This window comes from Ochotona princeps, chromosome 19, assembly GCF_030435755.1.
Source record: "Ochotona princeps isolate mOchPri1 chromosome 19, mOchPri1.hap1, whole genome shotgun sequence".
Classification (NCBI taxonomy): Eukaryota; Metazoa; Chordata; class Mammalia; order Lagomorpha; family Ochotonidae; genus Ochotona; species Ochotona princeps.
The window spans coordinates 31,600,439-31,627,893 of NC_080850.1; the positions used below are offsets into that span (position 1 = coordinate 31,600,439).

A 27,455-nucleotide genomic window follows, 5' to 3' on the forward strand; every position below is an offset into this window, starting at 1 on the left:
ATAGGCCCATGGAGAAAGGCCACGGCTTAGGGAAAACAAACAGACCAGCAGGCTGTCACACCGTGGGGTGAGCCCCTGGCACCTGGCCGCGGGTGTTCTCCCAGGCCCAGGCTTGGTGCATCTCTGGAAGGGAGAGGCCAAGGGAGCAGGAGGGCCAGGCTGGAGGTGCAGACCCAGCCTGGGTGCAGGGACGGGAACCCAGCTGGGCGGCTCCACTTCCCCATGTTGTTTTCCCTTCACATTGTTCACAAGTTTCAAGAATGATTTCATGGTGGAAAATGAGCAAACACAACCTGACCTTCTAGGTCTCACATATACACTGGGACACAATTGTAGGCACACACACACAAACACACAAAGCATAGAGGCCCATCACATACATATGTACATCCACAAAAAGCAACAAGGGCTGCTGATGGGAGACTCCTGATAACTGCTACCTCGGTGTTTGATGCCGACCATTTCCGAGGCAGCCTCCGTTTGTGAGAGTGAATTGGTTGCTTGCTCTGCAGCTTCCCCACCCGCTGTGTTTACCTCACAAGTTGCTTCCTGTGTAGGTCCCCACCCTCAGCTGGGGGAGGGCAGAGAGAAGCCAGATGAAAACCCTAATCCCCGACACCCTTTAACACCACCTTCCCATCTCCAAATCCTCTTCTATGGGGCGGGGCCAGGATGGCAATCTTTAGAGACAAAGGAAACTGCCCAGTGGAAGGAATTGGGAGGCTTTAGCTAGAGACCTAGGGTCCTGGCTCTTCTCTCTCTGGGGCATGTCATTGGTTAAAAATAACCTACCACTGACCTTGTAGCAGGTTAGTGTGATAGTCACTCATAGGACTGAAGAGACAGGAAGGACTTGGGGATTCTGAACCATAAGGTGGTGGTGATGGTACAGTTGAGTCACTGTCTCAGAGGAAGCCAGCACCATGAGCCAAAGCCCACACATCCTTCAGTCCTTTGCCAAGTGCCTGCTTTCTAGCATGGGGGCCTTAGAAAGACAAAAGGTCTCTCTGGGCTCTGTGATGGCAGGAGCTTACCAAGCTAGTCTATAGGGTTTCTTCGTTTTGTTTTCATTTGTGTTGTTGTTGTAATTATTCATCTTATTTGAAAGACAGAGAGGAAGAAATCCAAATTCCTACAATACCTGGGGCTGGACCAGACCAAAGCCAGAACCCTGGAATTTAGTCTGGTCTCCCTCATGGGTGGCAGAGACCCAAGTACTTGAGTTATTACCTGCTGCCTGTCAGGTTACACAACAACAGGAAGCTAGAATCAGAAGCAGAGCCAGGGATCTGGCACAATGGCTAAATCCTCACCTTGCCACGTGCCGGGATCCCATATGCGTGCCAGGTAGTGCGCTGGCTGCTCAATTTCCTTTCCATATCCCTACCTATGGCCTGGAAAAACAGTGGAGGATGGCCCAAAACCTTGGGACTCTGTACCTATGTGGCAGACCCAAAAGAAGCCAAAAGAAGCTCCTGGATCTTGGTTCTGGATCTGCCTAGCTCTGGCCATTTGACAAATGAACCAGTGAACAGAAGATCTTTCTCTCTTTATCTCCTTCTCTCTGTAAATCTGCCTTTCAATAAAAATAAATACATGTAGGACATGGCGGTGTGGCCTAGCAGCTAAAGTCCTCGCCTTGAATACCCCGGGATCCCATATAGGCACCGGTTCTAATCCCGGCAGCCCCCCTTCCCATCCAGCTCCCTGCTTGTGGCCTGGGAAAGCAGTCGAGGATAGCCCAAAGCCTTGGGACCCTGCACCTGTGTGGGAGACCCGGAAGAGGTTCCTGGTTCCCAGTTTTGGATCGACACAGCACTTGCGGTCACTTGGGGAGTGAATCAACGGACGGAAGATCTTCCTCTCTGTCTCTCCTCCTCTCTGTATATCTGACTTTGTAATATAATAAATAAATCTTAAAAAATAAATAAATACATGTAAAAAAAAGGGGGGGCAGACCTGGGAGTAGAAGTTCAGCTCTTCGGTATATAATGTGGACATCCCAAATGACTTCTTAATCATTGTACCACACATTTGCCCCTAGACTGTGTCTGTGTGTTGTGGTTTCTCCTGCAGGCCACAACTCGCAGCCTACAGCAAACCAGACCTCTAGCTCTCAGGGTAAGACTGAATATGCAGGACCTATCTTTTTAGCCTGGCTAATCTAGTATACCTTGAAAGATAAAAGAGATGAAAGTGTGTGTGTGTGTGTACTAGAAAATGCCAGATATAGGGGAAAACAGAGGGAAACTGAGCAAGGGGAGGCAGCAGACCTACCAATCTCAGATGATCTATTTCAGGAACATTCAGCAGTCTAAGTCTGACCACACAGACAGTTTCTGCCACCACCGGTAAGTGTGATCTCCTGCCACTCATGCCTGCATCAAACCTAGTCATTCAGACCTGCTTGCAGCCCAGGGCTTTCTGGGTGGGTAAGTGTTACCAAACCTGGCCCACCTCCAACTTCCCATCTACATCTGTCCTGGCAGGAGACATCACTTCCTTAGAACCCAACAGCCTAAGTCCTCTGTCTACCACCAGTACCACAGGCATTCTGACATTCATGCTTCAGATGCCACCCAGGGAAGTCCCCATGGGGAATGACACAGCTTCTTCTCTAAAGGAGAATGCAGAGTACTGGGACAGTGGACAAGTAAACAGGGACTCCCAGTGACCATGGCAAAGCTGAAGGTACTGCAGGGGCACAGCAGGCAGAGAGTGGCCACTGCCAACTTGGGGGCCTAGGAAGATGCCCAATGAGTAGTCCCATGTCAGAGCATGAGCGGGAGTAACATGAACAGGTGAGGGCTGTTGGGTGGAGGGTGGTAGAGGCTGAGTGAGTTGCACTGCTAAAGGCCCAGAGGTAAACTTGAGAACAGCCTCTTCTGAGACTGAAAGTAGTAAAGAAAAGGAGGCTTGGGGCACAATAAGCCCTCCCTGTGACTATGCTGGCTGAGGCTTTGCCTGGGCCCTCATGTGCTTCCCAATCCACAGTGGCTCCAAGGAAGGGCTCCATGGCCACCATGGAAGCAGATGAAGCTGTAACATCAAAGTCAGGCACTATGGATGGTCACTCTGCATCTGTACTGGGCCTGACTGAGTCCCAGCCACAGAAGCACACATCAGGATTTGGTGAGTACCCAGGGCACGTGGAGGTAGAGTGAAAAACATCAAGTTGAACCTGTGTGAGTTCCTTATTTCCTTCTTCTGGAGGCCCAGATGCAACTCGCAAATGAGGGATCTTGAGGGCAGGATCCATCTTGGTTTGGGAAAGAATGAAAGGTTTTGGGTGAGAGTAGAGATAAGAACTCGGTCCTGATTACAACAAAGGCTAAAGGAGCCTGACTTGGGACAAATAAAGACATAGATACAAGGGCGATACATCCTTCACCTGCCCAAGTGGGAGCAGGGTCGGTGGTGGAGGCTTTCCATCTGAGCCATGCTGTCTCCTTGTGCAGACACAGGAGTCTCAGGTGATGTTAGCAGCGTTGGCGATGGCACAAGTAAAGGTATGTCCTGTCTGTACTCATAGTGAAGGGGAGGGTGTGGGACACATCTGTGACTCTTTCATCCTATGCTCTGGCTCTTGGATTTTCTTTTTTCTTTTCTTTTTTTTTTTTTTTAACATCATCTGTGTTTTTTTTTATGATTTATTTTATTTTTATTACAAAGTCAGATATACTGAGAGGAAGAGAGATAGAGAGAAAGTGGAGCTGCCGGGATTAGAACCAGCGGCCATATGGGATCAAGGCGAGGACCTTAGCCACTAGGCCACACTGCCGAGCCCGGCTCTTGGATTTTCTATACTCCCAGTCATATTTAGGGTTAAGGTATAAGGAAAGATAAGTAAATGGAACTGTAATCAGGCCCGGAATGCAGGGAGTTGAAGAGTGGAAGGGGGTAGTGACCAGAACATGTGCTCTGAGGGCCAGATTGTCTCCCTTCCCTGGCAACCTGGCTTGACAGATCAGTGCCTAAAGATAAGCATCATGTGAACTTCTCTTCTCCCACCTCACTCCTCAGCCAAACACGGGCTCTGCCTTGCCTGTCTGGCTTCCTGTCTGCAGCAGGAAACTCTTTCCTTTGGGCCCCAGAGGCTGATGGGGGAAACATTTTGAGCCTTGTGGAGTCCTCTGGAACTGTTACCAGGAGCAGCCAGCAATGCCAATCACATGACCTCCACAGCAATATGCCACCCTGTCTCCTGGGAGAAGTGGGAGGGAAGCCAACTCTTGGGAAGGCCGCACGGTCCCTTTCACTGATGCACTTGACCCTGCTCCGTTGTAGACAGACCTCAAGATGCTATTCCCAAATCAACCACCATGGCCCTGAGGACAAGGGAGGACTTGAGCATCCTGCCCACCCCCACAACACAGACGGTGCTCACGGTGGCTGCATTTGGTAAGAGAGAAAGGGGAATTATGGGAGGGAACTCCACCGCTGGAATTTACCTGGACTTGGCCCAGACACACAAATACAAATATCACTCATTTGTTTCAGGAGAGATTGGCCTGTGAGGAAGGTTCTGGTGGGAGTAATGCTCTTCCTTTTGGCTATGATGAACAGGAGAGGATGAGCTGGCCATACAGGCACACTGGGGAGGGGCAGGAGGCAGAGAGCCCCTCGGTGCAGCTGTCTGGACAATACCAAGCTGGCATGGGAATCCTGGGCTCTCATTGTTCTCATTTGCCACCTCTTCAGCCTCTCTTTAGCCCAGCCCTTTCCTTGCTCAGGGGTCATCAGCTTCATTGTGGTCCTGGTGGTTGTGGTAATTGTTCTGGTCAGCGTGGTCAGTCTAAGGTTTAAGTGTCGGAAGAACAAGGAGTCTGAAGGTACCTGCCCTGATACCCGGCCTGGAGCAGAGGGAAGCCATGCTCATGAGTACCCTGCAACCCTCTGGATCTCCTCTGGGTGGGATGGAAGAGGGAGGCTGGGCTCCTGAGTTAGAGCCTCAAAGACGTGATCTCATATTTATGCCTTTGGATTTTTACAGATCCCCAGAAACCAGGGAATTCAGGACTATCTGAAAGGTAAGACTGAGTGGAATCTTCAGTTGAATCCTGATTCCCCTACTCCACGAGGAACTCCACACTTCTGTTAAGGGAACACACACACACACACAGAGTCCTGATGGCCTCCCTCGAGGCCAGGGCTGGGGTGAGCAGGACAAGGAAGGCCTGAAAGGGAACTCGGGTGACTGGTGTCAGTGAAGCTCTTCAACTCCGAGCACACACAGTGAAGGAATTCAGCTTGCTTGCTTTCTCTTTTTCTTTCTCTTTCTTTTCTTTTCTTTTCTTTTCTTTTCTTTTCTTTTCCTTTTCTTTTCTTTTCTTTCCTTCCTTCCTTCCTTCTTTCTTAATGTTTTATTCAAAGTCAGATTTACACAGAGAAAGAAAGGCAGAGAGAAAAATCTGCTAGTTTACTTCCCAAATGGCTGCAACGGCTGGAGCTGAGCTGATGCAAAGCCAGGAGCCAAGAGCCTCTTGTAGGTCTCCCACGCAGGTGCAGGGTCCCAAGGCTTTGGGCTGTCCTCAACTGCTTTCTCAGACTACAAGCAGGGAGCTGGATGGGAAGTGGAGCCAGATGTGAACCGGTGCCCATATGGGATCCTGGTGCATACAAGGTGAGGACTTTGGCCATTAGGCTACTATGCTGGGCCCAAATAAATTCATCTTCTAAAAGGGGGCATTCTCTCTAGGCTTTGAAGCCACTCATTGAATACCCAGTACTGTGGCATATATTGGACAACATTATCCCAAATACATATAGCAATTTTCCAAAGTAGATGTTACTTCATTTTAGACATTTGAAAAAATTGAGTCTTGAGTGGACAGCAGGTTAAGACGTTGCTTCAGATCCTGGATCTCACATCAGAGCACTTGGGATCAAGTCTTGTCTCTGTTTCCCATTCAACTTTCTGCTAATGTGTTTCGGAGACAGCAAAAGATGGTCCATGTACTTGGGTTCCTGCCATACACATGGGAGACTGGGATGGAGCTCCTAGCTCCTGGTTTGGTCAGACCCAGACCAAACCAGGAATAAACCAATAGATAAAAGATCTCTTTCCTCCTCTTCCTGTTGCTTTGTCTTTTCCTCTATCACTCTGCCTTTCAAATACTCGATAAACCTTTTAAAAAAAAGTCATCACTAAAAAAATAAAATTGGGGACTAAGAGACATTGTAACTTGGTCTAGACCAAGCAACTAGTAAGCAGTAAAGCCAAGATTTACATACAAATCGTTGGGGATTCAAAGCACACTCTGACCCCATTATGGTCTACTATCAGCAAATTTTTCAAAACACAGGTCTGCAGTCCAACAGACTTACAGTTCCTTGTGCTGTCCTGTCACCAACCTTCTCTGTAACTAACTTCCCTCCCTAGCTGCTCCACAGCCAATGGAGAGAAAGACAGTATCACCCTCATCTCCATGAAGAACATCAACACCAATAACAGCAAGGGATGCCCCTTGGCCTAGAAGGTGAGCCTTTGTTTCCTTCGTCCCTCCCCAAATTCACATCCTCCTCCCCATTCTTCCTCTTTTCTTCCTTGCCCGCTTCCTCCTCCTCTTTTCAGGCTCTAGTCCCTTAGCCAGGAAGCTAAGGGACAGGAGCAGAAAGACCCGCTCAAGAGTCCAGGTTCTTCTTTGCACTTTTCCTACCCTGCCACTTTTCACAGCGGCTCACCCTTCCTCATGGTGTATTCGTTTGACAGGTTCTTTAAGAGTGACTTTGGGTCCCCGTGGACCTAAGGATGATGCAGCTGACGTATGCCTGTGAAGCGATGGGATTGGTAGAGGCTACAGACTACACGGAAGTGTCTGCTCAGATATAAAGGACTCCGGCCTGCCTCCAGATCGGGCAGGCAATTTTTCCCTAGATGGCCATTGTAGGGACACAGTCTGCTTTCTGCCTCCTCGAAGTCATAGAAAAGGGGAATTGAGAGAGCAAGGAAAATGACTGATCTTCTCTGCTTTGCATTAAAATTATTTTCTGGCCTGCAGTCTGGCTTCTGTTCAGGTCATGTGCCCATGTTCCTTTCTTCACAGGGCCACTGTTTCCCAGGCCAGCCATACATGCAAATTTCTGCCTCAGTGGACAAATCTCTGAGAAACCTGAATAGTCAGGGGGATTTTCTGTCAGGTCTACCTCTGTTCCCTGCTGTATTACAGAGAGTCCAGGCCACAGACTACCCACTGAGATCAAGTTGGGAAGCAAGGGCTGGGAACAACAACTGGTCATCACCAGTAAAGAAGTCTTAAATGCACCAAGTGAGAACAGGGAGGCCTGGCATATTTTGACTATGAAACTTTAATGGTGGGAGCTGAATGATCTGAGGGTAAATGTCCTTGGCTTGCTCCAGGGCAAACTGGCATCACTTTGGTCCTAGTCACGGGATGAAAACTGAGAAAGTATGCTGCAAGGACAGGTCTACAGCTTCATAAATCAAAAACGCACCCACTTTGCTACAAAAAAACCTGTTACCTTTGTGTCCTGGAAGCAGGATAAAGGCCACAGTTGTACTCTAAAGTGATTTAAAGAGGAGGTGGGGGGTTGTTTGCCCAAGTGGCTTATATGCTGCCCTGAGTGTCTGGGATCTAGTCTCAGCTCTGTTCCCTACTGAGCTGCCTGTTAATGCACATCTTAGAAAGTAACAGACAATGGGCCAAGCAAATATTTGGGTCCTTGCTTCCCATGTGGGAGACTAAGACTCATCTCCAGGCTCCTGGCTTCAGCCCTGATTATTATAAATATATAAGGAGTGGGCCCAGAACCAAGGCCTAGCGGCTAGAGTCCTCACCTTGAACGCACCGGGATCCCATATGGGCGCCGGTTCTAATCCCAGCAGCTCCACTTCCCATCCAGCTCTCTGCTTGTGGCCTGGGAAGGCAGTCAAAGATGGCCCAAAGCCTTGGGACCCTATACCCGTGTGGGAGACCTGGAGGAAGTTCCTGGATCCTGGCTTCGGATTGACACAGCACCAGCCGTTGCGGTCACTGGGGGAGTGAATCATTGGACGGAAGATCTTCCTCTCTCTCTCTCCTCCCCTCTGTATATCTGACTTTGTAATAAAAATAACTAAATCTTTAAAAGAAATAAACATTAAAGGAGTGATCCAACAAATGAGATCTCTTTCTCTGTCTGCCTTTCAAATAAATAAAATTAATTTAAAAAATAAGTTTAGTAGGGGCTAGCATTGTGGTACAATGGCTTTGGCTACCACTTGAAATGCCAGCACCCTGTCATCCAATTCTGGAGCACTGGTTCCAGACCCAGCTGCTGTGCTTCCAATCCAGGTTTTTGCCAATGTGCCTTGGAAAGCAATAGAAGATGGCCCAGGGTCATTGCTACCCACGTGGAAAATCTGATGACATTCCAGGCTCTTTGCTTTGGCCATTTGGAAGATCTGTGTCTTTTTTTTTCTGTTGCTTTGCCTTTCAAATTAACTAATCAAATCTTTAATTCTTTTTAAGATTCAGTTATTGAATTTTGAAAGGCAATTACAGAGACAGAGGGAGAGATAAATTTTCCATCCGCTGGTTTATTTCCCTAATATCAGCAAGGGCCAAGATTGAGCAAGGTTGAAGCCAAGAGTCAAGAGCTTCTTCTGGGTCTCTCACATGAATGGCAGAGGCCCGAGTAGTTGGGTTATCTTCTGCTGCTTTTCCCAGACCATTATCAGGGAGTTGTGAAAAGGAGCAGTTGGGATGCAAATTGGAACCCATATGGTATGCCAGTGTCCCAGCTAGGTCACAAAGCCAGCCCTAAACATTTTTGTAATAAAGAAGAAGAACAAAAAGAAAGTAATTCTTAACAAAAGTATGCCTATCATGCTTGGAAAGAAATCTTTGTTGAGGATAGTTTAGGGGAGTCATCTAAATGTATCAGCAGGAAGCATCTAACTTCCTCAGCTTCTGCTAAGGAGCAGTTAAGTGTCTAAGAGAACACAGCTTATGTATTCTGTAGCAACATACACACTATTTTTCCCTGGCTTAGACTTCACAAGATATGAGAGAAAGAAAGCCTAAACAAAAATTTCATTCTTGGGGCCGGTGCAATAGCCTAATGGCTAAAGTTATCACCTTGCATGTGCTGGGATCCCATATGGGCACCAGTTCTAATCCTGGCGGCTCCACTTCTCATCCAGCTCCCTGTTTGTAGCCTGGGAATGCAGTCAAGGACAGCCCAAAGCCTTGGGTCTCTGCACCCATGCAGGAGACCCAGAAGGGGCTCCTGACTCCTGGCTTCAGATCAGCTCAGCTCTGGCCGTTATGGCCACTTGGGGCATGAATCAGCAGATGGAAGATCTTCTTCTCTGCCTCTTCTCTTCTCTGTATATCTGACTTTCGCAATAAAAATAAAACAAATCTTTAAAAAAATTTCATTCTCCTTGTTGCATCAAGACTATTACAGTGGGGCCAGAACAGTGCAGTTGGTTAAGTTACTACCTGGAATAACTTAAATGTATCTCATATGTCTGCAGGTTTGAGAGAGAAAAGTTTCTTCCATCTGCTGGTTTATTTTCTACATAGCCACAAGGCTAAAGCCTGGAGCTAGGAATATCCACAGGAATATCAGGAACTCAAACATTTATGCCATCTTCCAGTACTTTCCCAGGCACATTGGCAGGGAACTGGATACGAAGTGGAACAGCCGGGGCTCATACTGGCATCCCCATACCATGCTGGTGTTACAGCTGGCAGCTTAACCTGCTATGTATGACACAGTACTGCCACCAGCTTTTTTACTTTTAAAGTGAGATGGCTGGACTATCCACCTTTCATGATGTTTTCTAGTTATTATAGTCCAAAAGTTTATAAATCTAGACATTAGAAAAAAAAACACAATCTAAAAACAAACAAAAAAACACAATTTATTGAGTTTGCTCTGAGGTCAGTCCTTAACATTGGACTTCCATTTTCCTACCTGGCCTGGTCTCCCTCCAGGGGTGTGTGATAGATAAAATGGAATCATTCATGTGGAGGCTCATGTGAAATTCACATTTTAGTGGGCAGCTGTAGCAGACCACCTGCAGTACTACCATCTACAGCGCCACCATCTGGAGTTCCATGGCCCAGGCCCCACCGCAAGGGCAACTGCTCTCAACTGGGTAATGACCAGCTGGCAGAGTGGGGGTGGGGATGAAAACCAGACCTCTTGTGTCACGTCCTCCCTACTGCTTCTCTTATTCCTCACAGTTCTTGTTCCCAGGAGCTCTTCCCAAGAAACCTTGACTTGGGCCCATTGTGGTAGTCTAGCGGCTGAAGTCCTCACCTTGCATGTGCCGGGATCCCATATAGGCACTGGTTCGTGTCCTGGCAGCCCCTCTTCCCATCCAGCTCCCTTCTTGTGGCCTGGGAAAGCAGTCAAGGATGGCCAAAGCCTTGGGATCCTGCACTTTTATGGGAGACCAGGAAGAAGCTCCTGGATCCTGTCTTCGGATCAGCGCAGCTCTGGCCCTTGCAGCCACTTGGGGAGTGAATCAGCGATGGAAGATTGTCCTGTCTCTCCTCCTCTGTGTATCTGACTTTCCAATTTTAAAAAATTACAAAAAAAAAAAAAACAAACCCTTGACTGTAAAGTTCAGTGTTTCAGTCTATTACCTGAGGTATCCAACTCATAACATTGCTACTATAGTATTTAAAAAAATTTTTCACAGGCACAGCATGGTGGTTCAATTGGTTAATCCTCCCCTCACAAGTACCAGCACCTATATAGGATGCTGTCCTGGGTGCTCTACTTCCCATTCAGCTCCCTGCTTGTGGCCTGGAAAAGCAGAGAATAGTCCAAAGCCTTGGGACCCTGTACCCACATGGGAGACCTGGAAGAAGCTCTGGCCACTGTGGTCATTTCAGGAATTAACTAGCAGAGAGGTGATCTTTTCATCTCTCCTTCTCTCTGTAAAATCTACCTTTCCAATGGAAAAAAAAATCATATATATTTGATTTTAACTGTAGTTCCAGAGCACAAGACTTACTAGGCGATTTCAGCACAAAAATCCATTCCTGGGATGGAACCCTCCAGGTGACCTAACAATATCTGGAAGCAGTGGGTTCTGTCTGAATTGTTGAAATGCTATGGGCACTTAGCTCAGCTGCTCTATCATGTCAGACTCATTGAATCAAATATATGGATTTTACTCAAGGTAACTGAGCTGACACTTCGATGACAAGGCCGCACATTTCCCCGATTTTGGACAATGTCCTGCACATATGAGCTGTTAGTCATAAGGTATTTATATGTGTGTGGGCAGGGGCGTGACTGGCATTAATACTTTTTAGATTGAAAGGTTGCTACCCTGCCACTGACACCACAATACCGCATTAGCCATGTTGATTTTCCTGTTGCTAGGCAACTTATCTCCAGGAAGGGAGCAAGGATAAACTCACTGCTGGGTTCTGCTCCAGGGCAACTAGGTGACAGGGGCTTCTGCTGGAAGATTCTATTATTATGCAAACCCAAGACCTTACCTCTGACTGGAAATCCGGGTATAATCTCTGCAGTCCTTGCAGCATCCCCAAGATCACATCTCTTCCCTGATGTCTAGACAACAGGAGGGGGCTGCTCGCGAAGTGACTTCCTCCCTCTTCTCTGCAAGACTACAGGGTCCTGAAGCAGCCTAAGTGGCCAGAGGAGGTGGGGGCTTGTTGGACAGTGCTCTTCTTTTATTCCTTCCTCCATCCTAGGAAGGGCAACCAAGAAACAAGCTCAGGCCCACAGGTCCAGGACAGAAGGCTTATTTACTTTGTACCCTTCTCCCAAGGAAGAACAGAGAAGCATATGACAGACCTTGGCATCAAAAATCCATTACAGGCTAGGGAGTATTTTTGAAAGTTAGTAGAGAGATATACGTTGTGACGCAGCAGGTTAAGTCACTGCTTAGAACACCTGCATCCCATACTGGAGCAGCAGTTTGAGTCCTGCCTAATCTGCTTCTCATCTGTTTCCTGCTTAATGTGCCTTGGCAACAGCAGGTAGGGCTTAAGTACTTGAATTCCTGCCACCATGTGGGAGACCCAGACTGAGTTCTGGCTCTTAGTTTTAGCCTGGTCCAGGCCAGACTGTTGTGGCCATTTGAGGAGTGAACAAGAGGATGGAACTTGTCTATGTGTCACTCTGCCTTTCAAAAAAAAAAAATATTCCAGAACCTTTCATTGAAGTCTACACAAGCTGAGGTACACACATTTGCACGTCAATATCTGAGAAGGCTGAATGCTGAATCATTTTATCTATCAAGTCCCAAACAGAAGGGGAGAGGAGGTTTCGGAGGATGTGGGAAGAGGTTGCTGAGACACTAGATATCACCAGGATACCCCAGCTTCCCAGATCTTATCCAGTGTTCTTGAAACTGGACTCGGCTTCTTAACATTTGCATGCTTCCTCTCAGTCCTGCTCCACCTGCAGTGTTCCAGCACTTCAACCCTCAGCTACTTTCTGACATCTTTCAGAACCTCTACAGATTAGCCCTGTGGCCCTGGTCCAGCCTGGTCCACTCTCTGCTGTCCAACTTCTACATCCCAATACAAAAAAACCTTCTGTCTTAGGGTCTGCTATGTGACGCCCCTGATGTGGTCCCTGGCTGCTGAGCATTACTGGCCCCTTTAGGACCTTCTGCAAGGGTGCCTGGGATGGAGGAGCTGGGCATGTGTCCTGTATCCCACAGCCGGACCTTTGATTCATCTGTGGTTTGGGTGCCTTCCTTGTGTCTGAATTTTAGGGTATGATACAGTTCACTCAATTATGAAAAATAATTCTTCACAAGGTTGTCCACTTTGGGCATCCTTTTCCCTCCTATAGCTTTAGTGACCACATGCAGGGGCTAACGTGCAGGGCCTCTGTGGTGGTAATGTGTTGCTTGTTGTGTAATTTGTAGGTTATGATCACCAAAAAGATTGGCATGGGGATTCATTTAGACGTACTAGGCTCTTATAAGACAGCCAGCGCATGCATGCACATGCACACACTCCAGCATTGTCACACCACAACTAATACACTATGGCAAACAACTATGGCCATTCTCACCTATGAAGGAAGAGTCCATTTTCTTCTTTGCCGGACTCCACGAAAATTCAGAACCAACAGAAAAAGTCCCTCACTCCTTTTTTAGAAACTGGTCCTTACAAAAACAAAGAGACTAAGGAATGGACTGGATTCGAATGTGGGTAATTGCCCTTCTCTCTCTGCCGGATTCCTGACTCTATGTCTGACTAACTGAGGGAGGCCAGGCATTTCCAGAGGGTGCAGCAACCCCACAAATCACTTTTCTACTTTTGTTGGCGTTTAAGCTTCCCAGAACCGAGTCTAGTATCCTCCAAAACCCATCTTTGAATTTCCAGGGCCTAGCATGGGCTTTGCGCCCAACTGGGCATTGGCGTTCACTTCAAACCGCCAACCTGAGGGAGTGTCTCCATTTCCCAGGCAGAATCCTCAGTCCCACCTCCTTGGACGACCCCGGGATTAAGCTGAGAAGTCACTATCCCCACTCTATACCTGAGGACGAATCAGTAACTACGAGGCTGTCGGTCAGCATCAAGACAACTCCTGAGCTTCCCTGTGAGGGCCTTAATCCCTTTACCTCAGATCTAAGGGGGCTCGCGCGCGGAGACTGCCGGGAGTTGTAGTCCCGTCTGGACTGAACTACATTGACCAGCGTGCTCCGCGCTCGGCGCCCCCTTCTCTTTCAGCCTCGGGTACGGGGGAGGCTCGGCGAACCTGCTGACAGGGAACGGATATGGCGGCCACTCTGGGCAGCGGAGAGCGCTGGACACAAGGTACCAGATCCTGGCCGGAGGATGGGACAGCGCGGCGCACGAGAAAGATGAGGGTTGGGACACATGAGGCAAAAAAAGGACTGCGGTCCTGGGCCCAAGGCGAAGGATGGAGGCCTGGGGAAAGATGCAGAGCCTGAGTAGGATCCGGATCCGGATGCGGTGGGCGACCACCCAGGCAGGGAGTGGGACACGGGCACCGCGATGGTTCCCTAAAGGTGGGGAATGGGCGGGAGCCGAGTCCCCCAGTGACGACTTGTTGCCTGTCTTCCCGGCCCCGCCCCGTGCCCCGCCCAAGGCCCCTGGTAGCCAGGGCCGCCCGCGCCCAGGGACTGGAGGGCCGGCCGTGGGCTGTCTTCCGAAGCTGGCGTCCTCGGCGCTTGTCCTCCGCCCTGCGGAGTCGCCTGACCCTCCGTCGCGGCCTGATGATGCCGCTGCAGCCGGCATCAGGATCTCTAGATCAGCTTCCACCATCCTGCAGGCTGGCAAAAAGTGTGGGTCCCGCGCCGTTTCGGTTCCCCGTGTTGTGGTGCTGCTGCAGTGGAGAGGTGACAGACCCGGACCCCTGAGCTCTCAGAACTCTGAGCCCACTGAGAGTTTGACGGGTAAACAGCAAGCTAAAAACAGTACCATTATGTCCTGGGCCAGCAAGCTCCAAGCTTTGGGGTGCACACTGACAAGGACCCCAACCCATGTTCATGGATTCCATCAGTATGACAGAAGGATGCCTTGGAGTTGGCCATGCCAACTTGGAGTAAGAGTAGCAAGTGGCAAGTGGCAGTCATCACGGATCCTTCAGTGGAGACCTGAGTGCTCCTCCCACTCTGCCCAGATTCCTGTATCCCCCTGCTTTCTACTGGCACTGTGGTTTATTGACCCCTCTCCCACTATACTACACTCTTTGTGGTCTTACCCATTCACCCCCTGATCCATCAGCAAGTCTTGGGACATGTTATGTAACTTATTTTTTAAAATTAAGCTTTTCTTTAAGCTTTTTTTTTTTTGAAAGGCAGAGTGACTGAAAAAGAGGGAAACGGAGAGAGTGAGAGAGACCCAGAGAACCCTTCCACCTGCTATTTTACTTCCCAGATGCTCACAACAGCTGGAGCTGGGCCGCCCTAAGCCAGGAAGAGAACTTCCATCTGGGTCTCCCATATGTGCAACAGGAACCCATGGGCTTGGGCCATCATCTTCTGCTTCCCAGGCATGTTAGCAAGGAGCTGGGTCACATACCCAGAAATGGTATACCCAGAAAAAACTATGGGATGCAGATGCCCAGGCAGCAGCTTGCCTGCTGTGCTGCCCTGGCTGCCTTGCCTCTCTACTTTCTTTTAAAGACTGATTGATTTGAAAGAGTTTGAGAGAGAGAGAGATCTTTCACTTACTAGTTCACTCCCCAAATGGCTGCAATGACCAGAACTAGACTGGTCTGAAGCCAGGAGCTAGGAGCTTCTTCCCAGTCTCCCACATGGAAGCAGGAGCCCAAACACCTGAGCCATTCTCCACTGCTTTCCCAGGGAGCTGAATCAGAAGTCAAGCAGCAGGGACTCAAACCAGGGACCATATGGGATACCAGTGCTGCAGGTGGAAGCTTTATGCACTGTGCCATGGTACGAGCACCCCCCAAAATATTATTTTATGCCGTAATGTCACTTCTGACTGTGGATCACGGAATAATAGGCTTTCCTTGGACTGCACTACAGACAGGGTCTTGGACAGATGCCTCTCATGCCCTTTTTGACTCCGAGTCAAGATTATTTGCTGCTACTGTAGAAATCGAGGGTATTATTATAATTCATGTTTCTGGCATGTATGCATTTTCTTGGCTACTTCCCATTCTTTTCTGTATTGTTTGTCACAAGCAAGATGGTTATTCAGCTTTATATGGATCCTTAAAAGTTTGTCTGTTCCTTACCCTCATACCTACAAGCAATCCTGGATAGTTAGGCCAGGTAGTGAAGTTGATTGGCACAGTGAGAGGGAAGCCTAATGGAAAGGCTATTGCTTTGCAGCTTACATTGATGCAGTTAGAAGAAACAAATATCCAGAAGACAGGCCTCCTGAGAGCCATGATCCCTGTGGTTGCTACAACTGCACGAAGGCACAGAAGGAAAAGAAATCTGAGAATGAGTGGAATCAGAGCCGCCAGGGTGAGGGGAGCCCCACTTATACGGAGGAACAGCTGCTTGGGGTGCAGAGGTAAGACGTGGAGGAATTAAGCCAAAGCCGTTTTGTGAAGCACTTAGGAGAGTGCCTAGCACAGAGAATGCATGATGTAAGTACTGACCCTGCTGTTGTGGTACTGACTGCTACTATGAGTTCGACAGTGTCTTAAGCACAGAGGAAGAACTGGGCAGAACTGGAGTAGTAGGCCATACTGGAGGACGACTTCCCTGTTCTGCTTTCAGAGGCGTCACACGCATTCACAGACTTTCTGCCCTACCCTGACGGGCTGCATGTTCCTCTCAAATACACATGGCATATAATTAGATTAAAGCCAATCTTTGGCGATAAAATAATCTCCAGTACATCGTAGAAATAATTGTGCTCTGAAATCAGTTCTCTTATTTGAGAAGGAATATTTGGAAATTCACAAATAGGTGGAATGAAGCCACAAATTCCTAGGAAAATAATAGGTCACAGAAAAAAAATCTCAAGAACAGTTAGGAAATGCTTTGAAATGAATGGAAATAAAACACCAACAGACCAGGGCCCAGCACAGTGGCCTAGTGGCTAGGGTCCTCACCTTGTACGTGCCAGGAGCCCATGTGAGTGCTAGTTCTGGTCCAGGCAGCCCCACTTCCCTTCCAGCTGCCTGCTTGTGGCCTGGGAAAGCAGTGGAGGACGGCCCAAAGCCTTGGGACCCTGCATCTGCGTGGGAGACCTGGAGGAGGCTCCAGGCTCCTGGCTTTGTATTGGTGCAGCTCTGGACATTGTGGTTTCTTGGGGAGTGAATCAGCGGATGGATGATCTTTTTCTCTTTCTCTCTGTATATCTGACTTTGTGATAAAAATAAAATAAATCTCTAAGAAAATAATAAAAAAGAAATTAGAAAAAGAAAGCAAAGTAAACTCAACCAAGAGGATAAAGGAAATAATACAGAGTGGAATTAAATGACACAAAATATGGGAAAAAATATGGAAAACAAGAAAGTAAATAAAATGATAAATTGACTTCTTGAAAATGTCAATGTTAAACCACTTACTAAAACCGGCGTGTAAAACCAAAAAAAAAAAAAAAAGAAAAAAGAAAATGTCAAGATTTTTAGTTAGATTAGTAAAAGAAAAGGCTCGAATAACTAGTCAGGCATGCAAAAGCATTGCCAATTTTACAAAACTAACAAGTATTTTTTATAATAAATTTATTTTAATTTTGATGCATGTCTATGTGTACCACTGATTAGGGTGGAGAGGGTCGAGGAATGGGGGAACGTGGATGAGACAACTGCCTCCAGTCTCCTTTTTCCTCTGACATCTGGGAAAATTGGGAGAGAAGGGGAGAGGGCTGTTCTCAGCAGCCTAACTGCATCAATTCATAGGGATGGAAGATGGCCAACCCGATGTCATCCCAGGGTCCCCAATGTGAAGCATGTTCTGAGGGTACTGCTCAAGTGATTTTGATAATTCTAAGATGCTGTTGATTTCATTGCTCCAAAGTTGAGGAAATCCTTCCAAGGTCCATTGGCTGATAGAGTCCACCTTAGAGTCTCCACTCGCCCAGATACTCGCTGTCAAAGCTTGGTCAGGAGAGCTGTCCAATTTGTTTTGTCCTCCATGGTGCTAGATGTCCTCTGCAGGCCTTAATGAACTGCTGGTTGTCATGTTCTCCATGCACATCTGGGCATGCCGTCCTCTGCACAGGTTTTGACAACCAAGAAGACCCAGTTCTGACACAGGCACCCCATGGTCAGACCACATATCCTGTGATTTTTCCCTGTGGTTGGAGCTCTAAGTTCAGTGGTCCAATTGGGGTATCCCGCAAACAAACCTCACCACAGGTGAAACCAGACCTGACTCCTGTGTGTGCCAGCCAGTGTGGGGTCTGGCTCAGTCCATCACCCACATCAGCCTACACATACACTGGTAGTTGCAGTCTCCAAATTAATTCTGACCCCAGCCCCATCTCAGACGCAAAGCAATGGATGCTGCAAACTAGCTTATCCTTGCTCACTACACATACTTGACCTTCACATACGCCAGTAGGAACTGCAGCCTAGTTAGAGTGACTCCCTGTAACCTGCACCACGCCCACCCCAGCCCCAGTTCCTGTGTATGCCAATGTGTGCAGCAGACTGATCCAGTCTGTCCCGCATCCCATTCAGCTCTCGTTGGAGCCTAGCTTAGCCTAACCAACCCCACTATCTAGCCCACACTTACACTGGTGGGTGCCACTGCCTGTCCTGCCAGGCCTCCCCCTCAGCCCTGGTTCCCATGCTCACTTGCGGGAGCTGCAGTCCATGAGAGGGATGCCCATAATTTCCCAGCCCCAGATCTTGCACTTTGTAGATGATTCTGCAGACTAGCCTGACAGGACTTGCCCCCCGTTGCAGCACTTGTTCGTCTGTGCTGTGGTAATGCCCAACCAGCCTGCACTTATTCTGGTTTATGCATGCACCAATGGGTATGGTCATTTAGTCCAACCTGGCTCATCACCAGCCCAGCTCACATGTAGGCCAGAGGTTTTGTTCTGTTTTTTTGTGTGGGTTTTTTTTTTAGCCCTGCCCAGTATGGTCTGCCCAGTTGCAGCTTTCCTGCTCACCAGTGGGAGCAGTGGCCCAGCAGGGTAGTCCTTATAGCTCCCCTACCAGGTCATGCCCCCAGCCAGATCTTAACGTGTGCTGGTGGATACTGTGGCCCAGTCTGGCATGTCTCACCTTACCTTGGCATTCACCAGTAGGTGCTGCAGCCTGGCTCAATCTAGTCTGCCCCAGTACCACCTCATGTATTGCACTGTAACCCAGCCTGGACAGCCCTCAATCCACTCCCTAATGTGAACTAGATGGTGTTGTGCCCCAGCCTGGCTTGCTGCCAGACCTGAGTCACATATATGCTGGCTGGTAGTATAACCTGGCCTGGGCTGGGCTGCTCCTAGCCTTGTTTCTTCCACTCACCTGAAGGGACTGTCCTGACTGTCCTCCTAGTGGTAGATCTTGCACACACCAGTGGGTTCTTGGCCTAATCTGACTTGGCCCACCTCCTGTCCTGCCAGGTACAGTGGCCTTGCCTGGCTAGCCCACACCCATTCTGGCTCTTACTATTGAGTGTTGCAGCCCAGCCCTGCCTGTCCACCCCCAGACCCAGTCCTTGCATGGCTCAGGGGTCCTGAGACCTAGCCCAGACCATTCTACACCTGCCTGGCTCCTGCAAGCACCAGCAGGTGCTGGAGTCTAGCCAAGTCTGGCACACACACCCCAGACCCAGTTTGCATCAATGCCAAGGGGTGCTGCAGTCATGTCCAGCCCAGTTCGCTGCCCCCATCCCAGTTGTCTCACTCACTAGTGGGAACCACAGCCCAGCTGGGGCATCCCCTTAGCTCCCCAACCAGGTCTGCTCCCAGCTACAGGTCTTGTGCATGCCGGTGGTTGCTCCAGCCCAGCCCAGCATAATCCATCCCCCATCTTGACCTTTGCCATTGGATGCTGCAGCCTGACCTGGCCTGACCCGCCCCCAGTCCCAACTTTGATGGGTGGGTACTGAAGCCTAGCCTTGCCCAGCCTGCCCCCATCAATGACTTTCATGCACACCAATGGGTTGACAGCTTAGCCTAGCCCATCATGGCCCCCACCCCATCCTGGCTCCTGCATATGCCAGTGTACTATGGTTTGGGCCAAATCTGCTCAGTACAACCCCTACAGAGCCAATCCACATACCTGCCGACAAATGAAGCAGTCCTGCCCAGCCTGACCAACGCACAACTAACTCACAGGTTCACCAGCGGGCATGTAAGTTCCCACACCAGGCCATTCTCAGACCCAGATCTCACGCGTGCCAGTGTTAGGCCTTTACCCAACACAGTCTGCCCCTAAGTGTCAGCCTTTGTGTGTACTGCTGGATGTTGCAGCCCAGCCCACCCCACACCCAATTCTTGGGTGCATCTGTAGGTGCTGCAGCATGTACCATCCCCACCTGTTCCCAACCCCAGTACCCATGAGTGTTGGTGAGTTCCATGGTTGTGCCTAGCTCAGCTTGTCACCACTGCCAGCCCTTGAGCAAACTAGCTGATATGGCAGTCACACAGGGATGAACCAAAAAATCCCCCACAGAATCTACTTCCAGATCCAGTTCTTTCGCATGCTGGTTAGTGTCATGATCTAGCCTGTCATGGTCCAATCCCTGCCCCAACACTGACTGGTGGGTACTGTGCTTGATCCCTGCCAGGCAGGCCTCCTAGCCATGGCTCTCATGTACGCTGGTAGATGGTGATTGATATCAACAAGCCAAGCTCAGGTCTCCCACAGGGGTGGATGCCTTGGTTTGACCCTGAAAGGTACTCTGGTTTGCTTCCTATAAACCACCCAGTCTCAGCCCTCTTGTTTACTTGCAAATGCAGTAGCCTGGTTGGTGGAAGTCCCCAAGAAGTCATTCATCACCTGTCACATTCTCAGCAGTCACCCTCCCACACATCCCCAGACCCCCCTCCCTGAACAAGCCACACCCCCATGCCCACCAGCACGGATCCTCAAGCCTGGTCCTCTAGCAGTGTGTCATGCCACCCTGGGGCCCTGCCTGCCCACTTAGTGCGGATCCCCAGACCCCATCTGCCAATGTGCTGGCATCTACCACTCCCCCTCACATATCTTTTTTTAAAAAGGGGGGGGGGGCAACTATGCTGGTACACTGATACAGTTAACACAAATTTGGCATTAACCAAGCCCAGAATTCCCATCAGCTATTGACTGCTTTTCTCACAACAGTGTAATACTTGCCTAGGTATAATGCAACCTAGGCAGTTGCTACAGCTGGGGGCAAAAATAAGTATTATAATAGAATATGGGAACCATATTCTAGATAAAGTAGATGACCTAGAAAAAATGGACATGTGCCTTTAAAGTTACAGACAACTGTTACTGGGGACTAGCATTGTGGTGCAGGAGGTTAAACTGCCACTGCCACCGTTAAAAAAAATAACCACAAATGAGAGTGAGCAAGTGAGTGAGCAAGCAGGCTGTGCTTTCCTGTGACTCATCTCTCAAAATCTTAGCCTCAAACCTTGGGGTAAGAATTAGCATACTTGCCCTACCCATTTGCAAGAATACTGGAAGAATAAAATAGATGTACAAGTACTTTCAAAGAGATTAAGCTGTGAATGGAAAGAGAACATTGATAATGCACTTGAATGTTTCATTAATATGTTCACTAACTTTGTTCTTTAGGTTTGTTTTGAGTCTCCCAAGTTGAAGGGAGACTGGATGTATTATTTTGCAGTAAGTGTACAAAAGGGTTTTTTTTTTATAGATATATATATTTCTGCTTTTTCTTTTTAGGATCAAAAAGTGCAGAAGTTACTATGAAATTCTGGGAGTTCCTCGGAATGCCAGTGACGAAGAGCTTAAGAAAGCTTATAGGAAACTTGCTCTGAAGTTTCACCCTGATAAGAATTGTGCTCCTGGAGCAACAGAGGCTTTCAAAGGTCTGAACGTGAGCTGACAAACTGCTGCCTCATTCTGCCCTTCTGGTGACCCGTCATAACAATTTGCTTTTAGCCTCCCTTGTGTCCGGCTTTGCTTTTAATGGTGAAAAGTATATATTTTAGAATTAACCAACTGGGTTCAGTGCAGAGGAGTCCAACTGTGTTGGCAACATCCAAAGCATCCTAGTCAGGACCCAGTTGTACTTACGGTTTCTTCTCTCCGTTAGACCTGGTCAGGGTATTGCCTTTGGCCACTTCCATGTCCTACAGTTTCTTCATAGGCCACTCGACCTGGTGCTTGTTGGCCTTATAGCCACAGGGAAAGCAGTGGGCTGTTGGCGTCTGTCTTCTTCAGGGCAGGCTCAGTGGTTGTGGGAAGCTGGTGATGGCATAGTGGGCAGGCTTGTTTCTCCTGGAGGTGGTCTTCTGAGCAGGTTTGGCCTGCTCTGGGGGCAGTAGTGACTCAGGCCAGGGTGATTTCGCATGGATGTAGCAATGGTACTGATTCTTGACAGCTGTGAAAGGAAAGAAACTGTCTTTGGAGATGTCTGCTGAAGTATTTAGGGGTAGAAGTTCATGATATCAGCAACTCACTTTCATAGATTCAGCAATAGAATTGTGTGCACAGAAATGTACATATGGACATAGAATTGGAGGTAATAGTATGGTACCATTCTAACAATTGATGAAGCTTTTTTTTTCTGATTTACTACTTTTCTCAACTTTTCTGTGGGTTTAAAGTTTTTCAAAAAGAAAATGGAAAGTTTTAAGTGATAACTCTGATAAATTTTTAGAAATCAACATTTACTTCAGAGAACAATTCACCTTTGTTGATTGGCCATTATGAATATGGTTTTCTCAAGAAAACAAATAGGTAACCCATGTTCTCTTTACAACTTTATGTAAGGTTTCTCACAGGTTAATGTCATTTCTTTGGGAAATCTGATAAGATTTCAAAGAACTGGGCCCAGGGCCTAGTGGTATTCCAATAAGAATAAATAATTAAAAAAAAATTTTTTAAAAAAGCTTATTTGAATGTTCAAACAGCTCTGTTTAGGTTTTGTTATTTTCTGTTCTGTTGCTGTCAAGATTTAATACAATCCCTTAGGTAAAAGAATCATAAGGAAATGTGTTTCTTTTTTTATTCAAGATTTATTTATTTTTATTGGAAAGGCAAATTCACAGAGAGGAGGAGAGACAGAGAAAAAGAACTTCCATTTGCTGGTTCACTCCCCAAGCAGCCACAATGACCAGAACTGAACCAATCCGAAACCAGGAGCCAGGAGCTTCTGGGTCTCCCACATGGGTGCAGGGTCCCAAGGCTTTGGGCTGTCCTCACTGCTTTCCCAGGCCACAAGCAGGGAGCTGAAGAGGAAGTGGAATAGCTGGGACATGAACCAGTGCCCATATGGGATCTGGGCAACTGCAAGGCGAGGATTTAGCTGTTAGGCTATTCCACAAGGCCCAGGAAATTATTTTCTGATAGTATTGACTGAATTACAGATACAGAATGAAGATATATTCTGTTTTTTCCTAGGTTTGTATTAATGGGTGATATTGATTGTGTATTTAAATGAAAGTGGCTTAGTTGGCACTTTTATTGGCAGGGAGAAGTGTTGGTGAACATATGAAACCTATTCATTCTTAGATGCCTCACGAGGCATTAGAGATGTATTCCATGATTTTTTAAATATTGCATTCTAAAGTAAGCGGAAGTAAGACTATGATAAGGACTTTGTTTTTAGCTGAGCAGCAGAGCTTTTTTCCTGGTTATTCAAGAAATTATATTTTATTTCTAGTTAACATATCAGTATTTATGTGAGCTTTTCCCAACCATAAACTATTGCTCTCAAGTGAAATAAGAATTTTTTCTTTTGGGAAAAAAAAATATTATTTGAAAGGCAAAGTGATAGGGAATGAAAAAGACCTTCCATCTGCTATTTCAGTCTCCAAATGGAAGGAACAACCAGGGCTGGGCCCAATCACCCAGATCAAAGCCAAGAGCCTAGATCTCCATCCAGGCCTTCCATGTGGGTGGCAGAGGCCATCATACTTGGATCATCATCCATAGCTTTCCAAGGAGCACTCACAGGAAGCTGGATCAAAGGCAGAGTATCCAGGGCTCAGCATTCCAGTATGGGATGCCAGTATTACAAGGGGCAGCTTACCTCATTGTGCCTCAATTCTCACCCCAGAACATATCTGTGATAAATGAGAGGGCTGGCTCTCTAGAAGACATTTACTTGGTATGTTTGGATTTGCAGTGATTGGCAACCTGGCCTGCGGAAGAGGGTGTACTAACTTGTGGGAAGCTGGGGTGAATCAAGGACAGATGGTTAGGAGGTAACTCTCACTTCTACAGTTCTTAGTTATCTGATTCTGGAGTTGTTGCTTCTGGCTTAGCAAACCAAACCCTGCAAAATTACAAGGGCAAGCTCTTTGGGGAACTTTCTAGGCTAAGCACCTCTCCTTAGGCTCCTGTGAAGTCATCTACTATGAAGTAATTCCTCTGCCAGCCTCTCACTGCTGAATGCTCACAAGCTGCTTCTTGCTGCTTACAGCCATAGGAAACGCCTTTGCAGTCCTGAGCAATCCTGACAAGAGACTTCGCTATGATGAATACGGAGATGAGCAGGTTACTTTCACTGCCCCTCAAGCCAGATCTTATGATTATTACAGAGACTTTGAAGCTGATATCACTCCCGAAGAGCTATTCAACGTCTTCTTTGGAGGACATTTCCCTACAGGTCAGTATCCAAAAAAAATTGTCTCTTTTTTAAAGATCTGTTTACTTATTATTATTATTTTTTAAAGACTTTATTATTACTGAAAAGCTGGATATACAGAGAGGAGGAGAGACAGAGAGGAAGATCTTCCATCCAATGTTTCACTCCCCAAGTGAGCCGCAACGGGCCGGTACGCGCCAAACCGATGCAGGGAACCTGGAACCTCTTCCAGGTCTCCCACGCGGGTGCAGGGTCCCAAAGCTTTGGGCCGTCCTCTCCTGCTTTCCCAGGCCACAAGCAGGGAGCTGGATGGGAAGTGGAGCTGCCGGGATTAGAACCGGCGCCCATATGGGATCCCAGGGCTTTCAAGGCGAGGACTTTAGCCGCTAGGCCACGCCGCCGGGCCCGATCTGTTTACTTATTTTAAAGGCACATTCAGAGAGAGAAGGAGCTACAGAGAGAAAACTCTTCCATCTGCTGGTTCACTCTGTAAATGGCAGCAACATCTAGCTGAACCATCTGAAGCCAGGAATCAGGACCTTTTACTGGGTCTGCTATGTGGGTGCAGGGTCCCAAGTACTTGGGCATCCTCTGCTACTTTCCCAGGCAGAGAACCAGATGGAAAGTATGGCAGCCAGGACTCGAACCAGTGCCGATAACAGATACCTGCACCATGATACTTGCTGTACCATGGTACCAGCCCTAAAATGTTTATGTGCCTCTGTGTGCCATACCTGATTATGTCACTGATGTGTGTTTGTGTGTGTGTGTGTGTATAAGATTCTTAAAAGATTTACTCATTTTTATTTGAAAGGCAGAGTTACAAAGAGAGAAAGTGAGAAAAGAACAGAGAGATATTCCATCCACTGATTCACTCCCCCAGGGATGATAACAGCTGAAGCAGGACTCAAAGCTAGGGCCCAGGGGTTTCCTTTGGGTGTCTCATATGGGTACTGAGCCCTAAGTATTTGAGCCATCTGCTGCTGATTCCCCAGGTCACAAGCAGGAAGCTGCATCAGAAGTGGGGTGGCTGGCACTTGAACCGGTGCCCATGTGGGATGTTAGCAACACAGGGTGAAGCCTAATCTACCACCCCACAGCACTGACCCCATCACACACTGATATTTTTAATAGCAACTTGTAAAGTTCACTTTACTTTTTTGGGCATTGAACTGCCTCAAATTCTAACTCTGTAGTAGGTACTTCTATTCTTCTAACAGCTATTTTGCAATAATGCTAATAATAAACATTTTACTGTTTATTTACAAAACATTTAAAAATCAAATTCTCGCAGCAAACCCATGAAGTACATATTATCAGCCCCATTTTTCAGACTTGCCTCAAACTTACTCAACTTATTCCTGTTTTTTTTTTTTTTTCTTAAAATCTATTTATTTGAAAGAGTAAGAGAGAGAGTCTTCCATTTGCTGATTCACTCCCCAAATGGCCAAAACACTCAGGTCTAGGCCAGGCTGGAGCCAGGAGCCAGGAACTTCCATCTGGGTCTCTCATGTGGGAGGCAGGCGCTGCTTTTCTACTTGGTAAAATAGGGCAATACTCTGTCCTCAAAGAGCCTTACTGAGATAAGGACCTTAAAAAAGGCAAGGTAAGAGTGTTTACCAGTTCTTATACTAAGCATTTCATTTTCTTTCTTTTTCAGGAAATATTCATATGTTTTCAAATGTGACAGATGACACACAATATTATCGCAGGCGGCACCGACACGAGAGAACACAGGCACAGAAGGAAGAAGAAGAAGAAGAGAAACCTCAGGTGTGGAGGGGGAAGGACAGCAGCCACTCCTCAGTTCTACAGAGCCCACCCTTTCAGGGTGTCATCAAGCTCTAGAAGTTCAAATGAGATACATTGCTGAAATGAGCTTTAGGAAAGCAGAGGCAGTGGTAATGAGAGCTGAATAACTGGATCCTTCCCTACCCATTCTTGTGTAGTTTACCCTGGGTCTCAGTTTCCCCGGACAGCTAACTGTCTTGCTCAAGCTTTCCTAGAGCAGAAAATAGGCACACCCTTCATTATATTGCGAAGAAACTTGGCTGGGAGTCGTGACAGAGGGGCCGGGACCTAGGAGACTGTTGGGCTCTCAGGTGGTTTTTCTCCCCATGACACTTTGGAGCCAGATCGTCTCTGGGTTTTCTTCTTTTATTTAATCAACTGATTTAAAAAGACTTATTTTATGAAAGGTAGAGTTGCACACAAAGAAAGAGGAGAGACAGATAAGAGGTCTGCTATTCACTGGTTCACTCCCCAAATGGCTACAATGGCAGAAGCCAGAAGCTTCTTCCAGGACTCCCATGTGGGTGTCAGGGCCCAGCACTGGGGACTGTCTTCCACTGCTTTCCCATGCAAATTAGCAGAGAATAGAGCATCTGGGGCTCAAACCTGTGCCCATAATGGGGTGCCAGTGGTATTGTAGGCAGCCACTTAGTCCATTATACCATAGCACTGAGCCATTTAGCCTGTTATGCCACCACACTGGACCCTGTCTGGGTTTTCCAGCACTTCTTGCCTCTGTTTTGTTGTCAGCAGTCTGACTTGTTCTGCTTCCGCTTGTGCATGGCCGGCCCACAGTGCCTGAGAGTGTGTATGCTTTCTTCCAGTGGAAGCCTGTGGGGAAGAGTGAGGACTCTCAGCCTGAAATTCCTGAGATGGAGAATGTGGTTATCCCCACTAGAGTTAGAATCTTCCAAGCCCAGTCAGCTGTGGCCACGGCACCAGGGTTGCCTAACAGCTAGCATGGCTCCTGGAGCCCGTGCATGTGCCTAGGGGTATCTACTTCTTTGGGCTTCTCAAAAGCAGCTGCAGGGAGATTCCTCAGTGTCAACTCACATTGGGGTGGGATTCCTGCAGCCTCCCGACAGCGAACATGAGGGCTATTAGGGACTTCTCAGCTCCAGATACTACCTTCTCTGAAAACTTAACCATATATATATATATTTTTTCTTTTTCAGACTACATATTCTGCATTTGTTCAATTACTCCCTGTCCTTGTGATTGTGATTATATCCGTTATTACTCAGCTGCTGGCTGCAAATCCCTCATATAGTCTGTTCTATAAAGCGTAAGTCAAATCTTTCTTAATAATGATCTGGAGGGTAACTTGCTTGAAGGTTTTGCTGATCCATTACTAACATTTTGTTTCACCTCTCACTGTAGAATGCACTGATTTTATGTTTAAAGGAACTGCTGAGTGGTAAGTAATAGTACAGACAGTGCAGTTACAGTGTAGGTGGTGCAGAGGTTACTTTAGGCAGCCTCCTGGGTAAATTGTTTTGTTCTACACTGCCATCATCTGGTCAGCTGCAGAACAGCAGCAACT

At 47.6% G+C, this 27,455-nt stretch overlaps 2 protein-coding genes and 1 long non-coding RNA gene across 10 annotated transcripts in view; 2 read left to right on the forward strand and 1 right to left on the reverse strand.

Annotated features, from left to right (window-relative positions):
• On the reverse strand, positions 1-11,642 carry LOC131482673 (uncharacterized). 2 transcript variants are annotated; one of them, XR_009247223.1, is made up of 4 exons: positions 11,469-11,642; positions 3,182-3,259; positions 2,458-2,617; positions 1-571 (listed from the first exon to the last, which is right to left on the reverse strand). It is a non-coding gene; the product is annotated as an uncharacterized LOC131482673 (long non-coding RNA). The 2 variants fall into 2 exon arrangements; XR_009247224.1 differs by lacking the exon at positions 2,458-2,617.
• LOC101519929 (stimulator of interferon genes protein) overlaps positions 1-27,455 on the forward strand; it is a 118,730-nt gene that overhangs the window by 28,550 nt on the left and 62,725 nt on the right. Inside the window, exons 8-12 of one of the 2 annotated variants that reach the window (XM_058677804.1) lie at positions 4,288-4,401; positions 4,734-4,832; positions 4,994-5,030; positions 6,383-6,479; positions 6,713-7,427. The exons of the other annotated variant lie outside the window; for it this stretch is intronic. Of the exons in view, the coding sequence (XP_058533787.1) occupies positions 4,288-4,401; positions 4,734-4,832; positions 4,994-5,030; positions 6,383-6,476 (344 nt within the window). The 3' untranslated portion in view covers positions 6,477-6,479; positions 6,713-7,427. Of the gene's footprint in view, positions 1-4,287; positions 4,402-4,733; positions 4,833-4,993; positions 5,031-6,382; positions 6,480-6,712; positions 7,428-27,455 lie in introns of those variants that run through there. 2 annotated transcript variants of the gene reach the window in all.
• DNAJC18 (DnaJ heat shock protein family (Hsp40) member C18) overlaps positions 11,078-27,455 on the forward strand; it is a 24,843-nt gene continuing 8,465 nt past the window's right edge. Inside the window, exons 1-7 of one of the 6 annotated variants that reach the window (XM_004586469.3) lie at positions 11,078-11,229; positions 13,683-13,769; positions 15,779-15,965; positions 21,250-21,395; positions 23,957-24,142; positions 25,782-25,894; positions 27,088-27,197. In XM_004586469.3, the coding sequence (XP_004586526.1) occupies positions 13,730-13,769; positions 15,779-15,965; positions 21,250-21,395; positions 23,957-24,142; positions 25,782-25,894; positions 27,088-27,197 (782 nt within the window). In that variant the 5' untranslated portion in view covers positions 11,078-11,229; positions 13,683-13,729. Of the gene's footprint in view, positions 11,230-11,468; positions 11,487-11,668; positions 11,973-13,682; positions 13,770-13,802; positions 14,372-15,778; positions 15,966-21,249; positions 21,396-23,956; positions 24,143-25,781; positions 25,895-27,087; positions 27,198-27,455 lie in introns of those variants that run through there. The other 5 variants (XM_058677801.1, XM_058677800.1, XM_058677795.1 and 2 more) reach the window with 5 other exon arrangements.